This window comes from Osmia bicornis, chromosome 1 (assembly GCF_907164935.1).
Source record: "Osmia bicornis bicornis chromosome 1, iOsmBic2.1, whole genome shotgun sequence".
In the NCBI taxonomy this organism is placed as follows: domain Eukaryota; kingdom Metazoa; phylum Arthropoda; class Insecta; order Hymenoptera; family Megachilidae; genus Osmia; species Osmia bicornis.
In genome coordinates, this window is record NC_060216.1 from 7,041,709 (window position 1) to 7,058,358 (window position 16,650).

At 46.6% G+C, this 16,650-nt stretch overlaps 1 protein-coding gene across 9 annotated transcripts in view; it reads right to left on the reverse strand.

The window, feature by feature from the left end:
• Window positions 1-16,650, reverse strand: part of LOC114882287 (SH3 and multiple ankyrin repeat domains protein 3) — a 96,094-nt gene that overhangs the window by 25,662 nt on the left and 53,782 nt on the right. For 6 of the 9 annotated variants that reach the window (XM_029199199.2, XM_029199186.2, XM_029199194.2 and 3 more), the window contains 2 exons: window positions 6,020-6,427; window positions 3,455-3,472 (listed from right to left, as the gene is read on the reverse strand). In XM_029199199.2, coding sequence (XP_029055032.1) covers window positions 3,455-3,472; window positions 6,020-6,379 — 378 coding nt within the window. In that variant the 5' untranslated portion in view covers window positions 6,380-6,427. Of the gene's footprint in view, window positions 1-3,454; window positions 3,473-6,019; window positions 6,428-11,846; window positions 11,921-16,650 lie in introns of those variants that run through there. The other 3 variants (XM_029199201.2, XM_029199190.2, XM_029199182.2) reach the window with 2 other exon arrangements.

Genomic DNA, 16,650 nt, shown 5'->3' on the forward strand with positions numbered 1-16,650 from the left:
CTGCTGCCAGCTGAAAAGGAGACGCGAAATCGTCGGGGTGAACGTTTCCGCTTGAGAATCGGCGAGGCGAGTGAATTTACGACGCCTTTACGCTCGCGACACGACGCTGGCCAGCGTCGTCTCTCTTCCAATTGTCTTGTTGCTCGTCGCCCTCGAATTATCGTAGATAAAACACAACGACCACCCTTTCGTCCCTCCGTGAATCCAGCTTTATACGTCTATCGCGATAGCTTTCGGAACGGGGATAATTTAAGAAACGGCTCGGTCTATTAATTATTTCTTTTAGACGAAACAATCGAGCGTCGTTTCCTTCCCATCAGAGGTAGATCGTTTTTCAGAAGTAACCGAGTTCGTCTAGCTGTCTTCCACTTCTTAAAAGTTCACCCATCGATCTCCATTCGATCTTTTACTTCGTTGAACGAGAGAGTCCGAGTCGACGCTTGGTATAAATAGCCTGGCTCGATCGTACGCGATCAACAACTCGCGTGCATTTGTTCCGCGTCTACAGCGGGAGGATTTGTTGATCCTGACAGTGAAGTCACGAGGCGATCGTTTGTCCCTATACTCCCTCCTCTTTCTACTCTGATCATCCTGACCACGGAGACTATCTCCTCCTCCTCGTCTCGTGTCATCGTTTTCCACGCATGCATCTTACCTGCGTATATACACGCACGTGCGAGCCGCGTACCGATTGCGCTTCGAACTCGTTCGCGGAATCGTTCAATAAACCACTCGCCGGACTGACTGCATTCATTGCTGCAAATCGCTCGTGAAACGTTTCACGGTCCCGAACGGGAACGCTACCGATCGGCTGCTCGTGTATCGATGCTCTCATCTCTCTTTTTTCTTTCTTCCTTTCATTATTCTTTCTTATTTTGGCTCGTTCGATCGTGTCGTTATGTAACCCGTGAACTCACCGAACGATTTCTCTCGGTGCAAGATTCTCGTTTCGAAGTTTTCGAGGTTTCTTGGTATCCCTTCGGCCGTTTTATTACATAAGTATCACGTGGGTGTGAATATCCCTTGAAAACGGAAAAATTCTCCACATACGTGTTTATAAAAAAAAAATATTCACCGGCAAAATCCAGATCCGAACGTGGCCTTCATTCAATTACACGAAGCGGCATACGAAAAGTTACGATAAGTCGGATCGCGTCTACGCTCGATACTCGTTGCAGGAAAGATATCGCGTTGCGATATAGATTTTTCTCGGGATCGAGGGATCGAGAGGAGATCGAGAGATCCACGTTGCCCTCCCGCAGCGTCGACCACGGTTCTTTATTTCCCTGATCTTCCGATCAGCCTCTCCACGCTATTCCCTCGATTCCATCGTTGTAACATTGTTCATGGCTCTTGGCTCGCTTTTATAGCTTTTATCAAAACGTATCGAGAGGAAAGTTTGTGTATTTCACGTGGATAAAAGTCACGATACCTAGATATAACCTAGACTTTCGAGCTACACTTTATTTTTTAATCTACTTATGAAAATTTTTCTAAATATAACTTTCAAAGTGTTAAGGACAAAGAGGACGGAATTTTTGTGCAGCTCGTTAAGGGTAAACGTAGCGAAGAAACACGAGAGGAAGTTCAAGTTCCGTATAGAAGGCTGGAAACAGGGAGAAGGGAACGATCGTATCGGAAGTGAAGGATGATCCTGGTCCAGGATCGCGAATCACAATGATCTTACGCCTACGAGGTGAATTTATCCGAGCCGAGATCCCCATAGAGGATACTTGTGGTACACACGTTGGTGCACCGTAATGTGCGGTCACCGGTTCCGGTATGGCGTTATCTGAATACTTGGTCACACGATCGTGTACGCCGCTGTGATAACGACCTCCCTGACATCGATAGCCTGTCAATAACGTCGCGATATATGAACGCGATCATAATTAGTCACGGACAATGCGTTTCAAAATTATCCCGTTGATATCGATGATAATCAACGATGACCGGCGATCGGAAAAGGAAACGCCGTCGCGAAATGATTCAACTGCTCCGGAAGTGTGACATCACTGTCCGATGGATTACTTTCTAGCGCGAAAACGCGAATTCGTCAACGATAGATATAGCGTAGGTGCGTCAGAGTTTCGTGAAATTCGTTCCCGCCTCGCAACAGGGGAGCCGAGCAGACAAATCAGCTCCGATCACGGCATACGCGGTTCGATGACTTTTGATATTTAATCTACGAAGACAAGCGACGACGCTTTCCCTTGCCGGAGAATTGAAAGAGGGCCGGTATGTACCGTGTTTCGTAATCACCGTCGGATCCGAGTAAAACGGTTAACGTTCCGTTATGGCCCGGAAAATCCATGATCATCGATGGAGGAATGATCGATTCGGTCGAGTGACACGCGATTCTGAAGATGAAACGGTTGCCTCGTGCCACTGAACGAAAACGAAAGTCATTCGCCGACGAAACACGACTGACCTCGATCAATCATTTCAAATTGATAATATTGTCCTGTTTAAAAAGTTCATGTTATCAAAGGGAAACGACTAAATTTCACTAGCTACGATTACGTGAAATAGCGAGCACCGTTTACCATTGAGAAACGGTCGATAAGTTGACAAGGACTGGCTGTAAGGGAATTGCGTGCGGTTTCGTGACCCTGGGCAAACGTATATCGCACACGATCCTTGAACGTGAACCACGGGGTCAGCAAATGTACAATTGTGTATGCTTAACCGAACACATGCACTTATCTTCTATGGTACTTGAACGTTGAAAGGCCAGGAGCTGCTGCTTTAAGTACATGCAAAACCAGGGCTCGAAATAACTCTAGGCTCGCGTCCTAAGAATCGTCGATCCGAGAAACATATAGCCGGCTAATTAAAGCGTTCGTCCTCGTTGCCTGCGAATCGATTAGTCGCTCTCATCTCCTTCGAGAACGTTCGGCGACGAACGAACGATCGAACCAGCGAATTGCTACAGCCAAGGCGAGACTCGACTTGACTCGACGAAAAACTACCCCCTTTGCTGATGTTCAAGAAAAATATCCAAATTATACTCCATTCAACGAGACGAGACGGTAAGTGAGTAGAAATTCACGTGCTCGAAGCAGGCCCGGCTCACAGTACACGAACCTCGACCGAAACGTTTGAAGAATTTGAAACAACTGAGCTCCGACCCTGCGTCGTGCGCGTGAATTTGTAAACGTATCCTGACTCCGTCTCGTTGGACGGATTATGCAAGCTCGCGACTATGTTTCATGAAAAAATTTGAAAAAAAAGAGGAACTACCGCGTTGGTATTTAAGAAATCGAAGAAAAGATCATCAGGGGGTTGCAATTGGTATCCGTTAACGGGGGTGGTTCGTCGAACCGTATCCCTTTTGCCATGCACGCACGCGAGTGTGTATCGATATTAAAGTAAAAAATTGGTAATATTAAAATGGGGGTAATTGCTGAGGGATCAGGGTGGATGCATGCTATTAGTAATAGTGAAGACGTACCCTGTACCAAGTGGCCACCTGCGAGGCGCTCGAAAGGGGTTGGAGAAGCGGTGGTATATCCGCGACGCAACACACACACACGACGAAGACGGAGGGTGAAGATCAGGGCCCAAGGGCGCAAGTTTTTTTTTTTCGTGAATTTTTTTTTATTTATTTTTTTTTTCAATTATTGTCGGTCAATTCGCGCGTGCGTGTGACGTAGTACGGGGGTGCGTTCGAAGTGGCGGGCCCCAACAAGACGATAGCACAGGTGAAGTGGTGGTTCGGTGGTGGTTCGGTGGTGGCGGGTGTAGTGTATTCGCACGCCCCGTGCAAGTGAGGCAAAAGCAAAAACAACAACAACAACAACAATACACCACAGGTCAGAAGATTATTTATACACGGTTAGATTCGATGGACACTCAAGAGTGTCGCTGTGCATAAAGTACTAATTAATTAGATTTATGTACAATATACGCATACACAGGGTATTTGAAAGAAAAAGAAAATTCAAGACTCGATATGATTAAGTAAAAGTCCTGAAAACTTTCTTTTTTTCTGTTAACACCCTCTGTATACTCTTTCAAAGGTACAATATGTGTATACGTGTGTGATCGTGTGATTTTGTCACGAAAATCCGCCAGAACCACTCGATGACTGTTCACGTATGAATTCCGGAACGTGTTCGATAGGAATTTCGCTTTCCCATTCGCATATTAATCAGCATTATCAAAAATTCGAACAATACAAGGCCGTCGATTTTCTGTTATAATATTGGTACGCTGGTCGAGCACGCGTGCTCGATTAATAGGATAGCCAATTATCAATAAAGGCGAAACTTCGCGTGGAATGCAGGTGAACGTATCTGTGGCAACGGTAAGTCGGTTACAGCTGCGAATATCCCGGGCATTTTGCTCGCGCTCTGCAACCGATACTTGCCCAATCATAGATGAAAGCTCGTTTTTCAGCTCCAGACTCGATGCAGACGAGTGCATACACGCGTACCCGTGTTCGCATTAGGCGAAACAACGCGTGATTGAAAAATGGTACTTTTTTCTTTTTCTAAACCATCGTGTCTCGAATAATTGCAATTATATAGCGTGTCTGACCACGCATGGTTATTTTCACTGCGACGGTAAACGTGTCTACACGCTGTTCTGCATCGAACCTTATCATTCAACTTCATCCTTTATCACGCGTCATCGAACTGGTTCTGGTAACAGGTTTACAACGGACTGTTTTAAAGCGGAAGTTGTCGAGGGAAACGACAGAAGCATTAATCGAAAGGGTTCCTTAGACTCGGATAATTTTTAACGCGTTGTAACGTTAACTGGCCAATTGTCGCGTCTGGAAAACTATTCGCCTCATCGTAGGAGAATAAAAGAGAAATAGAAAAACAAAAGTGAAGAAGTGGATTCTCGTCGCGTTAGAGCGACAATAGCGTGAAAATGCGTGAAAATTCCTCGCGTGTCGTACGATGAATGATCGACGGAAGAAGAAAAAAAGAAACAGGAGGAGACAGAGGTTGGAATAGAATGGACAGAGCGTGACGAAGAGACGAGGCGAAGCTGAAAGTCTACAAGACGCTTCGGTATTTTCTTAGCGAGCCTCACGGGTCTAGGAATAGTCGCGGCTGGTGTGCGTGTCTGTTCTTGTCATTTGTGATCAGGGTGCCGGCTAATATGTGCCTGTTGTGCGATCTCGAAAATCCTCCGGAGCCGGACGGATCGCCATGAAACAGCGCAGGACGGATTTGCATTTCCTTCTCGAGAGCGAACAAGCTCGAACACGTGAACGTGTATCTCGATAAAGAAAGTAAGACGTTCGAGAGGAGAAGAAAGAAAGAGGTAACGATCCTCCCGGAGATCTCTTAATCCTGCGTGCTTCGTGACTTTCCACGAGGCTCCGCTGCTACCGTGGATGAAGAAAAAGAGAGAGAGAGATAGAGAGAGAGAGAGAGAAAAAAAAAGAAGAAAAAGGAAAAAGAAGAGTCGGAGGAAGCCCGATCCTGTCTCGCCTCGAGAACTACTCTCGATACACGACGTTTCGCCAGAGTTCTCTGCAATTTCATGAAATCGGTATACAAAGTGGCAGTCTCCGCTTTGTGTGCTTACGTGTTGCGTACAATTCCGAGGAAGAAGAATAAAAACTCGACCGATTTCTGGATAGAACTCGTGACCGATTATCTTGAACCGAGCATAGAGATTGACGGTAATAGACGATGCGTGCAACCCATTATCATTGCAACGACGATTATCATTTCTTATTTCTTCTTTATCCGTTGCGTTATTTTCCATTATTATTGAAATACTTGTACAGTAAAATCTGTCCGTATCTCTGAGAGAGGGTGGAAAATTACACTTGTTACGTTTCTTTTCAGCGAGCCTGTGCATGAAAAATAGCTTGAGTAAACGTAAAGACAGATTTTAACGTTAATTAAACGATCAACGCGTACGAATTGCAGAGAATCTCGATACTAATCGGGTTCCCGGACTCTTCCAGTCCGTCTTCAAGGTCTGTACGCGCTAATGGATTCTCGCGTGTAGTCGATCAGAAATAGAATCGATAGAAGGAGGAGAGTCTTACCTTTGGCAAGGATGCGAGACATTGCTGCTTTACGTCCCAGACCAGCTGATCCTTCGGGAATTGAAGACACTTGCTGACGTAAAGCTCCGGGACGTGGACCCTGGCGAGAAGGACTCCCTCCTCGACCGGTCCTGCCTCCGCAGTTGCAGCTGCGACTGCAACTGCATCTTGATTCTGTTGTCCTTGAGCTTGGCCTTGATTCTGCCCTCCTTGCGGACTCGTAGCCTGTGTAGGAGTCTGTCCCGTTCCAGCAGGCGACGAATTTTGTAATTGTTGCTGTTGCTGCGATTGCTGTTGTTGCTGTTGCTGCTGCGACTGCGGCTGCTGTTGTTGTTGCTGTTGCTTCGGTCCCGCCTCCATTGCGAGGACCTCGCGGTTCTCGGGGATTCCACCTTCACAGGCTCACATCTGAAACAGGAAACGTTCCTAATGGTTAATTAAACCAAGAAAATAAAAAAGAATCTATGGCTGACTTATCAATAAGATAGGTGTTAATTAATCGGGATGCTTTTGGCTGCGATAACTGTCCGGTTATTGCGGTTATTGCATACGGAACCGCGAATCAAACTTGGTATCTCTTAGGGGAATCTGCAAGATCGAGGAGTACAGGGTAAGAGGGAAGAATTTGATGGAGATGAAGAAATTAAAACAAGCCAGTGATTCACTCTTTACGACTGCAGCAAATAACGGTAAAGGATGGACGAGATTACTTCGATGGAAATAAAAAAACAGCCATGAAATGCGACGAGAATTTTTAACGCTCGTAAAGAAGCTTTTTACACTCTGAGATCCGTACGACCCCTCGTTCATATTTTTCAATCTTGACCAGTGTCGTTACGTCGTTTCACCGTTTTTTCTTTCATTTTTCTACGTCCGCAAAGGTTCGCCCTTTTAAATCAACTTTCCAAACCACGAGCACTACTTTTTTTAAACGTGATGTACGGTGGACGAACGATCGAAGAGATCGAACGCATACCACCGTGTCCGACATACACGCGTCGAATCGATTATGCAGAACGAGAGACGCGTTCGCGTTCCTCGCGCGTTTACTCGTTGCCTCGTTGCGATAACGCGTCCCGTCGATTTTACAATTCGACCTTACAACCCCATCGGTTAACAATTGCTCAACGATAACTTACGCGCTAACGAACCCCGTCGCTTTCACTAAGGGACTTTCGAGCAAACAAAAAACCAAGAGTTTCCTCTCGAAATTGTTGCTGAGAAAATTCAAGAAACGTAGCGAGAAGCTTCGACGTCTCGTCGAATAGAAAATTTGGAATTCTATAGTCGACCCGTTTATCCGGTTACTCATCTAGAGGGACAGTTGGCGCTGAGAAATTCGTTTATTCCGCACCCACGCATACGTGACCGCATCGAAGAGATTGACTTCAGCTTCGGATAACAGACTCCCGACCCTAAAACCTCCGCCGCATCGTTGTCCTTCCGGTCGTTCCACGCTTTTCCGTGATCTGCATATTTTCTTCCTTGATACTGATCCTTCCTCTGCAGCCTCCGACTAATCAGACTTTCTCTAAACGAAAAATTCTCAAACGATCGAAGACACGTTCCGTTCCGATGGAATGAGATTTTCTTTTTAAGTATTCGTGTTTCGTTTCTTCGATTTCATCGGTTAGTCGAGACTCGAATTCTGAACAGGTCATCGTTCATAACGGATAAAACGAACGAGCAAACGAAGTTGTAAAATTATTTCACTGCACCATTTTACGGGTCGACCTAGGACGTTACGGTGAATTAATTGGTGTTTGTACTACTAGAACCACTGAATTAAAGCAGTTGTCTGAGACAGCCGCATAGTCGAGCGTTATTATCATAAATCTTTGAACACTTGTGTCTCGCGTCATACCTGAATAATTAAGTCGAAGCGTTAATTACAGGTGCGGAGAGAACAAATGACGCTTTGCAGCTGCAAACGGAATTAGTCGACACGTGATAAGGTCCAAAAGTTTCTAGCCCTAACTGTGGATAGTTAGATGCATCCAAGGACTGGAGAATGTCAGGGTCGTACCTTAACCCTTGTCGTCCTTCGGCGTTCCTCCCCATCGTCGTCGGGCATAGTTACACACGAATAGCCTTGGATCGTTTTTTTTTTTTTTTTTTTTTTTTTAATTATCATCGAATCACCGTTAAGCACGACACTGTTAGGTGACTCTCGAATTAAAGTACGGCCACTTAAAAGCAAACCCGTAAAGCGACGCCCACGCAGCGGGTACCTGCTGTATACTCTTACGCGAATCCAGGGGCGGATCGACGATCGCGTTGCTTCGAGTCCACCTCAGGTATTCTTATTTAGGATACGTCGAGATTATTAAGAAATATTTTGAATTGACATTATTCTTTTCCACGGACTTAATTTCATGGACATGAAAAATTATGAAATGTAATCTTTTAAATATCAAAAGGAAGCAAATGTGGGAATGGAAGCTTTCTGAATGAAATTTTAATCGCTTTCTCTCAGCATACCCTTCAGTTTCATCCCCAACTCATTCGATCCCCCTTGAGAACTTCGAAGCAACATCAACAGACGTTGAAGCCTCGAGGGTAAAAAAAATTCGACGAACTTCTCCGTTGTAGTTTCGTTTGCCTTTCAAGCACGTTCCATCTTCTTCGAATAGTTTTTTTACATTTTAATGTTCCCTCGTTGAACGAGCAGCGTCGCTAATTGTTGCCCCCAGCGAACGTGAAATGTCTGTCTTTCCCGTTTGCGCGTCACTCGCACCGGATACGTCCCTGAGCAGCCAGCTATGCACAGGGTGGTCAGACAGAAAAATCAGCAAGCCACTCTAACCGATGAGTGCCACGAATAAGGGCCACATAAAGACGGCTCGTAAAACTATGATTTACGGCATGTCATTGATGCGTTTGCTGTCCGTCCATCCGTACGATCCTACCACCGGTTCATCATCGTGCTTGCTCTCCTCCCTTCCTGCCCTCTTCCCTCTTATTATCTTTCTTGCGTTAGACTTCCTTTTGTTCCTGTTCCTCGGTTGGCTCGTGCAACGATCGTTCGTTCGGGATCGAGAAAGGTAATCGATTAGCCGGTTAGAAGAAGCGGTAGCGTCTCGGTGTCGTTGGAAATAGCGCGCGATTCTAGCTAAAATGCTACACGGATAACCATTTGCTGTCACGGCATTAGCTAAAAAGCATCTCCTTCTTCTCCATCTTTTTTCAAGTCGTTGCGTTACGGTGGCAATGGAATTATTAAGAATTTTTAGCCATTTCCCTTCTTCGTTTCGTTAGCCAATCGGCTTCGGTTCTTTAACGCAAAGAGCAGAACAGACGGGTAGGGTGATGAGGTTTAAGACGGAAAAATCTGTAGCTCAGAGGAATATTAACGTTTAAGCATGCGTTTTTCTGCGGAGGGCGCGAAGGATACGACCTTGCCGTGCTTCCACTCTGCTCTTCGTTTCTTTAGCTATTGTCCTCGGCGTGTAAGTCGTGTACACGGTGCGGTCAGTGGGTTATTTAAAGTTTTAACGCAGACCAGCCTGCCGGCAACACGGTTACATTTAATGGTGTCTGCGGTTTCCCATCAAACTTCTCCTTCTGCCAGCTGACGTATTCGAGGCTCGGCTCTTTTTAGAATTTCAAAGCGTTATGGAAACAGAAAACGCTGTTATCCATCGAACAAACTCGATAATTTCTTCCCATTCCCATCGAACGTTCTAATAATCGTGAAAAAGTAAGCGCTCGAACCCCTCGATCGTTCAATCAAACAATCACCATTCCGTTCCCGCGTCTATCGGGTTTGATCAGCGTCGCCTATCAAAAATGATTTCGTTGATGAAAATGGGGAGCGTTTCAGGCACGGTAGACCGCTTCCGGCGAGAAAGGTGAATAAGAAAAAAAAAAGTACTAGGACAACAGAAGCCGGTAGAGTGGATGCAAGGTACATAAAGGTATGTACGTAAAAGAAGAGAGGAAGTAGACAGAGCAATGTGAGGACTGAAGCCTGGTCACGACGCGTGTAACGCACGTGTAACGATCTGCCGACACATCGTGTGAACGCGACAGGGGTGACGTGACAGAAGAATGTCGAAGGAAAAAAGAAACTCGTCTCCATCCTCTTCGTCGTCGTCGTGGTCGTTACGGAAAGGGAGGAGAGACAGAGAGAGAGAGAGAGAGAAAAAGAAAGAGAAGAATAACGCGCGCCACCCCTCTTTCTACGTTGTGCTACCGCCTTTCGTATCGGACCGCCGATAACTCCCTCTTTTAAGGGTGCTGCAGAACCCTTGGGGGAATTTGCTGTTTCGGGAGCACGTCTGTTTCCGTGTGCCGCATAAATGCAACGCACCACCCCTCGGGAACTTTCTTCGTCGCGATTCAAGGGTGAAACGCACGGGAAAACATTGATATCTTTTAAAGGAAACATGGTACAATGAATTGTTAACAAAACAGACGAAACAAATGTCGGTAAATAACAATGTTGGTAGTTGTAATTATCCTGACACCTTATCAACTTCTTTACCATCTCATCCCCTGTACAATTTCCGAACGTAAAATAACAAGAAACGCCCTCTTTGAACGACACCGGTAAACTGTTGAACAAGTTTTATAAACAATACAGGGTGAAAAGTAGACAGAGGGTGGGAAGAAGGACGGTGAATAATCGAGGCAGCTCGTTCGAAAGGTTAAAGGGGGAGGCAAGGTCGAACGTGGTCGGAAGGTCGGGGATAAATCGAAGAGCGGAGAAGATGAAACGTCATCCATTCACGAAATTTATAAATAGCTCGGCTAACACGAGTCCTAAAACAAACGGATACAAACTGTTTGCTTTTTATCGAAGACAAGGCTCGGTACTGCGCAACATTCGTTTCTCGTGGGACGGATTAACCGGACGAGGCACGGCGCTGCGTTAAATAGAGAAATATGGAGCTCGTTACTCGGTATCGGGACACGTTACACGGCGAGGGCATTAATCTACGAGTGAACTGGCCGCAAGCACAGAACAGGACAGATCTCGTGAAGGTATCGGTGCCAGATCGTGGCCCACATTCCTCGAAACAAGCTAACGAACGCGTGCAACAACCTTCAAGCTCTTCTATTACAACAGCAAGAAGTCTTTTTCACCGTGCAACGATCGTCAGGTGCGCCTTTGTTCGATCAGAAATAGCTCGATGATGTCAGTTTCGCTAAAGAACCGCACGTGTACCGTCACAAAGCAAGCCACCCTGACAATGATCTCCGGCGATCTTTCAACTAGCCTTCTTCCAAGTAAACTTACGTCGCGACAACGAACGTACAAAAGGCACTACAACAGCTTTGTCTAAGAATTTTCTTTAACAAATTAATATTTGTGATAGGTGGTAGTCCACGGTTTCCATTCAGAAATAGCCCGATAACGCTACCCTCCCATAGAACCTCACGTGCAAGGTTACAAATCCACCCTGACGCTTGACACTGCCCTCTTCGAGGCTGTCGTCTCCAAACAAATCGGAATCACGACAACAGCGAAGGAATCAGAGCGACAGGGGGCGATTCGCGACGGCTCGAGCCATTATCGGGGCAACTCGAGACACAGTCTGCCTGTAGCGGGAGAGCTCGAGTCAAGAGGGCGAAACTCGTGGAACTCGTGGGTGGTGGGTCACAGTTTCGATTCAAAGGAAGCTTCGGGCGAGCGCGCAAATAAAAGGAAGGTGGAAGGCAAGGGAAGGAGTAGCAGGGGAAGGAGGTGAAGGTGGAGGTGGAGGTCGAAAGGAGAAAGCAGGGAGGAGCAGAGAGGGTGGGCGAGTGGAGTCGAGGAGCGGCACTCGATCGCGCAGCGTTGGAAAAGCACGTGCCGCAACGAATGCTGCTTGCCGACACTTACCCCACGTTCAACGACCCCTGGGCTGCGAGAGCGCGAACGACGATCAACCCCTTGTCGCACCACTGTCTCACCAGCAACAACGGTGGCCATTGCCGAAAACTCGCGAGCCCGATTCGGACGAGACCGCTTTTCGTCCCGGCTTTCCCCGTCCACCGTAACAGGCGCGCCACTTTTTTGTTGCTGTTGCTAGCAAGATGCACTAGCAAGATGGCGGCCAGTCGGTACTCTCCTCCCGAAAGAATCGGCTGGGAGGGAGGAGGAAACGTAGGGACGGAATAAGACGGATGGTCGACGGATAGTCGAAGGGTATCCGAAACAGGCGAGCTGTTTCGCTGGCGAAAAGCGCATCAGCGGCGCGAAAAGGAGGACCAATGGCTCCGTACCGAGAACCAGCCAGCGTGGAGTGCATCGCGCGACTGTCGACCCGCGGGTCGGGACGGGGGTCGGGACGAGGGTCGGGACGGGGGTGGCGTGTATTCCGGCGAATCCAGGTGGCGCCAGCGCAGCAAGCGCAGCCAGCCGGTTTTCAGCATGTTCCAGGGGTAGTTGGGAAGACTGGTGGTGGATGTTGGTCGCCTGGCAACCACGAGAGATCGACCGAGTGTGCCAAACCGCCCTTCACCCTCCCTTGTCCGAGGACACTTGTCTCTTTCTCCTTCTCTTTCTCTTTCTCTTTCTCTTCCCTTCTCTTTGCTATTACCTCTCTTTCCTTCGCCAGGAGGATGGGCCACCACCCTCCCTAGCGATGGGAATGATGCCCTCGCGACCGGTATATCGATGCTTTCCCCGAAATGATTGCCTTTTTCACGAGTATTTACGAACCTGCTATTGTGCTGGAATTTCGGGGGCTAAAGAGATACTTCAGCAAAGGGGTGGTTCATCTGTGACCGATTGCTATCAATAATCGGTAAATTTTCATAATTTCCTACTTTACATTCAAAATTTCTCTTTACGAAATTTGTGGCATTGATCGTCAGTGACCAAGGACGAAGGATAAATATTCAGAGCAGAACGGGTCAAATCAGTACACCCTTCTTAAAATCGATACTTTCGAAGCGATTAACGAAGATTTAAGCCAACTGGAAATTTTCCAGAGACAATTGAATTATTCCCATCGCTAGACGTTTTCACCCCCTGGCGCAGCATCGTGATGCACGATACCACGCTCGACTCGTTGTTTTTTGTATCGGGAGGTGGGTCGAAAAACGATCACTGGACACTGGATCGTCCAGAATCAAGGGGTAACGAACGAAGAAGGGGCACGCTGATAGATGAGAAGAGGAAGATTTATGAGCCGGAGAACAACGGGCTGGCCGGCTAATGAATGATGATCGTCGATTCGGAAAGAGTGGACTTATGTCCTCGCGCGTACATCCACTTCTCTTTGAGATATCGAGAAACGTTCTAGACCATGTTTCCATCATCGATTCAAGGTAACAAACGCTCCGGCTCTATCGATTTGATGAGTTCGTGATTCTGGTTGTTCGACGAATTATCAAAACTCATCAAAGTTCTTCTCTAAATATTTGATACCACGAAAATTTGTATGAACATTTCGAGTGCCGTGTTATCTTTAATTATAGTTTGAAATTTTCTTTAATAAAATATGCTTTTCCAGGCCAAGTATTTGCACGTATTACAAATGTAAGTAACTTCTCTTCCTCCTCCAGGGATATTTCTCTTTGAGCAAACTAAACAACCCTTGTGCCTTCCTTCTGAGAAACGAGAATATGCACGGTTTTCATTAATTCTTAACAAATTCTTTGCTAGAGAAGAGACATAGCTAAGGAAAACACTCTCCAGGGTAAGGAACATAGTGTGTTTATCAAAGAAATTCCGAATTAAATCACGATGGAAATTCTGAAGATATTTAAACGTTAATACCACATATTAAGTGTAATGGAATTAATTAATTTCAAAGGTTGTTTCCAGTCAACGATCATCGAAGGAGATTATCTTACACTGGTTTGACTTCAACCCTTCTTGCTTTGTCCAACTTTCCGCTGACTTCGTTTCAGCCAGATCCCCGCTAATTACTTCTTTTCCACGTCGCTGCGGAAACCGTGGGAAGAAAAGGAAATTCCAAAAGAAACAGCAGAAATCGTTTCGTCGTTTAAACTTTTCTTTCCTCTTGAAAATCGACCGATACATTTTTCTTTATAAATTGAAAATTGTTCGTCGATTGATTAATCGATCTTCGGTGATGTTATTAGCAACGAAAGGGTTAAACGTTCGGCTGAAACACGTACACGCTCCTCTCCACGAGCTTTCGCACTCGATATCGTTCCCGTTTCAGAAATTCATCTCGAACAATGTCCCACGAAATTTCAATCGCGTCCCACCTGACCTCCGCCTTAATTAAAAGCCGACTGACCTAATTAGCTTCTTGGCAGAGAGACTAGGCCCGCGGTTAGGGAGCACAATGGAACGCTCTTTTCACCGATCGACTCTTCAGCCGTGACGATAATTCGAATAAAAACCTTGCAATTATCAAGTTTCCTTTTTTATTTCGTTTCTCCTCGCCGCTCGAAACTGACAAATCCTCAATTCACGTAAGAAATAAAAGTATCTCTACGTCTTCCTTTTTCTTCTATGATCGATCTGACCTTCGATTTCATGCCTCTCGATTGTGATCGCGAAAGGCGATTTCATCTTTCCTAGGGAACCGGTGCTCGCCTTCTATGGTCGAGGAATCGATCAGAATGCTGGCGTTGCCTTAAAAGTTATTACGCGGTTCGCTGTCACGTTGCAAAGACTAATGAGCCAATAACTGGCTAGCCGAGACTCTGATGACTCTCGAGCGAAGGACTTTGGTACGATAAAACCCGTCAAAATGACGAATTACAGATAAACTTGAACGAAATGTCGCAAGGGAGAAGAATCATGGTGTTCCGTCCGAGAGGCGACGCTGACGAGATTATTCAACGGGGGTTCACTCGGTTCGCGTCAGACAAAACGCATAAATATGCAAATATCAAGCTCGCGTCCCATTTGCCAGGGCCACCGGAGTGAGATTTCATTTATAGTCCTCTCGTCCACCGCTCGAGATCACGTCCAGATGAGAAATAATCGTTTCTCTATCGGAACACCGTCGCTTTTCTTCCTTCTCGTCCATCACAACTTTCTCGCGCCCATTCACCGTCCACCCATTACAAATTCATTGGCCCGTTGCGTCACAGTTTGATCGATAAACGAAACGAGTTTTCCAACTTGCTCTTTCGTTCAAACATTCACCCTTCCGTTATGAAGCACCGCTATAACGACTATCTGTTTAAGACCATTCTAACATCGACTATAGTGCCAGAATCGAAATCAGTAACTTAGTAGCCTAACACTAGGAACGTCCATTGACCCAAGTCATTCAGGTGCACAACGTACTTGGCCGTGCGTGAAGATAATCGATCAGCCCTCAAGGTCAAAGGTCCGTCGGACCTTGACGTAACAAACGCGTATCCAGCGAGCTCGTTACGACAGGGAAGACGATACTTCTGCTCTCGACGCAGGTCGACCGAGTGGCTCGGAAAGGACACGATAGGGTAGTCGCACCCTTGCAGCAAGGAGCACAAGTGCCCGCGACGAGGGTGAGAAACGGCAAAGTTGCTCTGCAGCCTGCCGCGCGTGTCCTTTTGTCGAGGAGCAAGGGGGTTGGGATTCTTTCACCTTGAAGAGGCTCGACCCTTGACGACGAAAGGAATTATCAGCTAGAAAGCGAGTTCATACGTCAAATGCATGCCTGCCGTTTCTTTTCCGTTCTAACGAGACCCACGTGTCATGAAACGTCCTACATAATTTTTTTTATATTTATTGCGCTGTCACGACGAGTAATTGTCAGGCTTGATGGGGTGAAACTTGCCTCTTCGAAGACCTTTTCCACCTAACCCTGGGTTTAGTGCTTTCGTCGGTGGTAGCGGGTAAATGCGTTGCACTCGGTTTCATAATAACGCTGCATTAACGTGGCCAGGGCGAATATACGCCTGGAGAAAAGGGACCCTACGAAGAGAATAGAGCTCTCATCGATCCCGATACACGGCCGTGCCACTGGAAGCTCGTAAACAAGCAGGAAAGCTTGCATCAAGATGGGCGAGGCGTTGCGCTCGCGTTTACCGTCTGATTCCCTCCAGAGAAAAGGGTTGCCTCTATACAGATTTCCACAAAATAGATGTTCACCATGAGAGCGATACATCGTTTGATATTTGACAAGAGTCGAAGAAAGTCAGCTTCGTTTTGAGACAGCCTGTAAATCGAATCGAGCCGAAACGCAGGTCGCGAGAGTGGTAGAAATTTGGAAAGCAGCTACGCGTACGAGTGTCGACCTATCGACCTTCGCTCTCAATTTTTAATCGTCCTCGACGATTGATCGTGTCGTCGCGTCGTACCGGACGCACGCGAATCGGGAACAAGCCGATTTCGAGAGACGCTATTCACGCGAACGAGAGCAAGTTAAATGGGATAAGCGAGAGCGCGTTCGATAATGAAGACAGACGGTAATCGAGTATTCGAGGAGCATAATGTTTCTGCCATTAGCGGTCGAAGCTGTCAAATTGTAAACCGTTCAAACTTTTATGCGAATCCCTGATGAAGTGATATTCACTTCCTCCCAGGGAGGAAAAGGGTACGGTGAAAAGTAGGCGCAAGGTCCTTTTAGATTAGATCGAGTCTAATTTAGTTGATTCTCTGGAGATTTGACCTCCATTTCGTACACCCTCCTGGCTTTTAATTCAGCCAGGATGCGACACTCTCGTTCGGTCCCCTTCTCCGTTCCAAGTGAGGCCCGTTAAACGGGAACCATTTACCATCGAGGGCA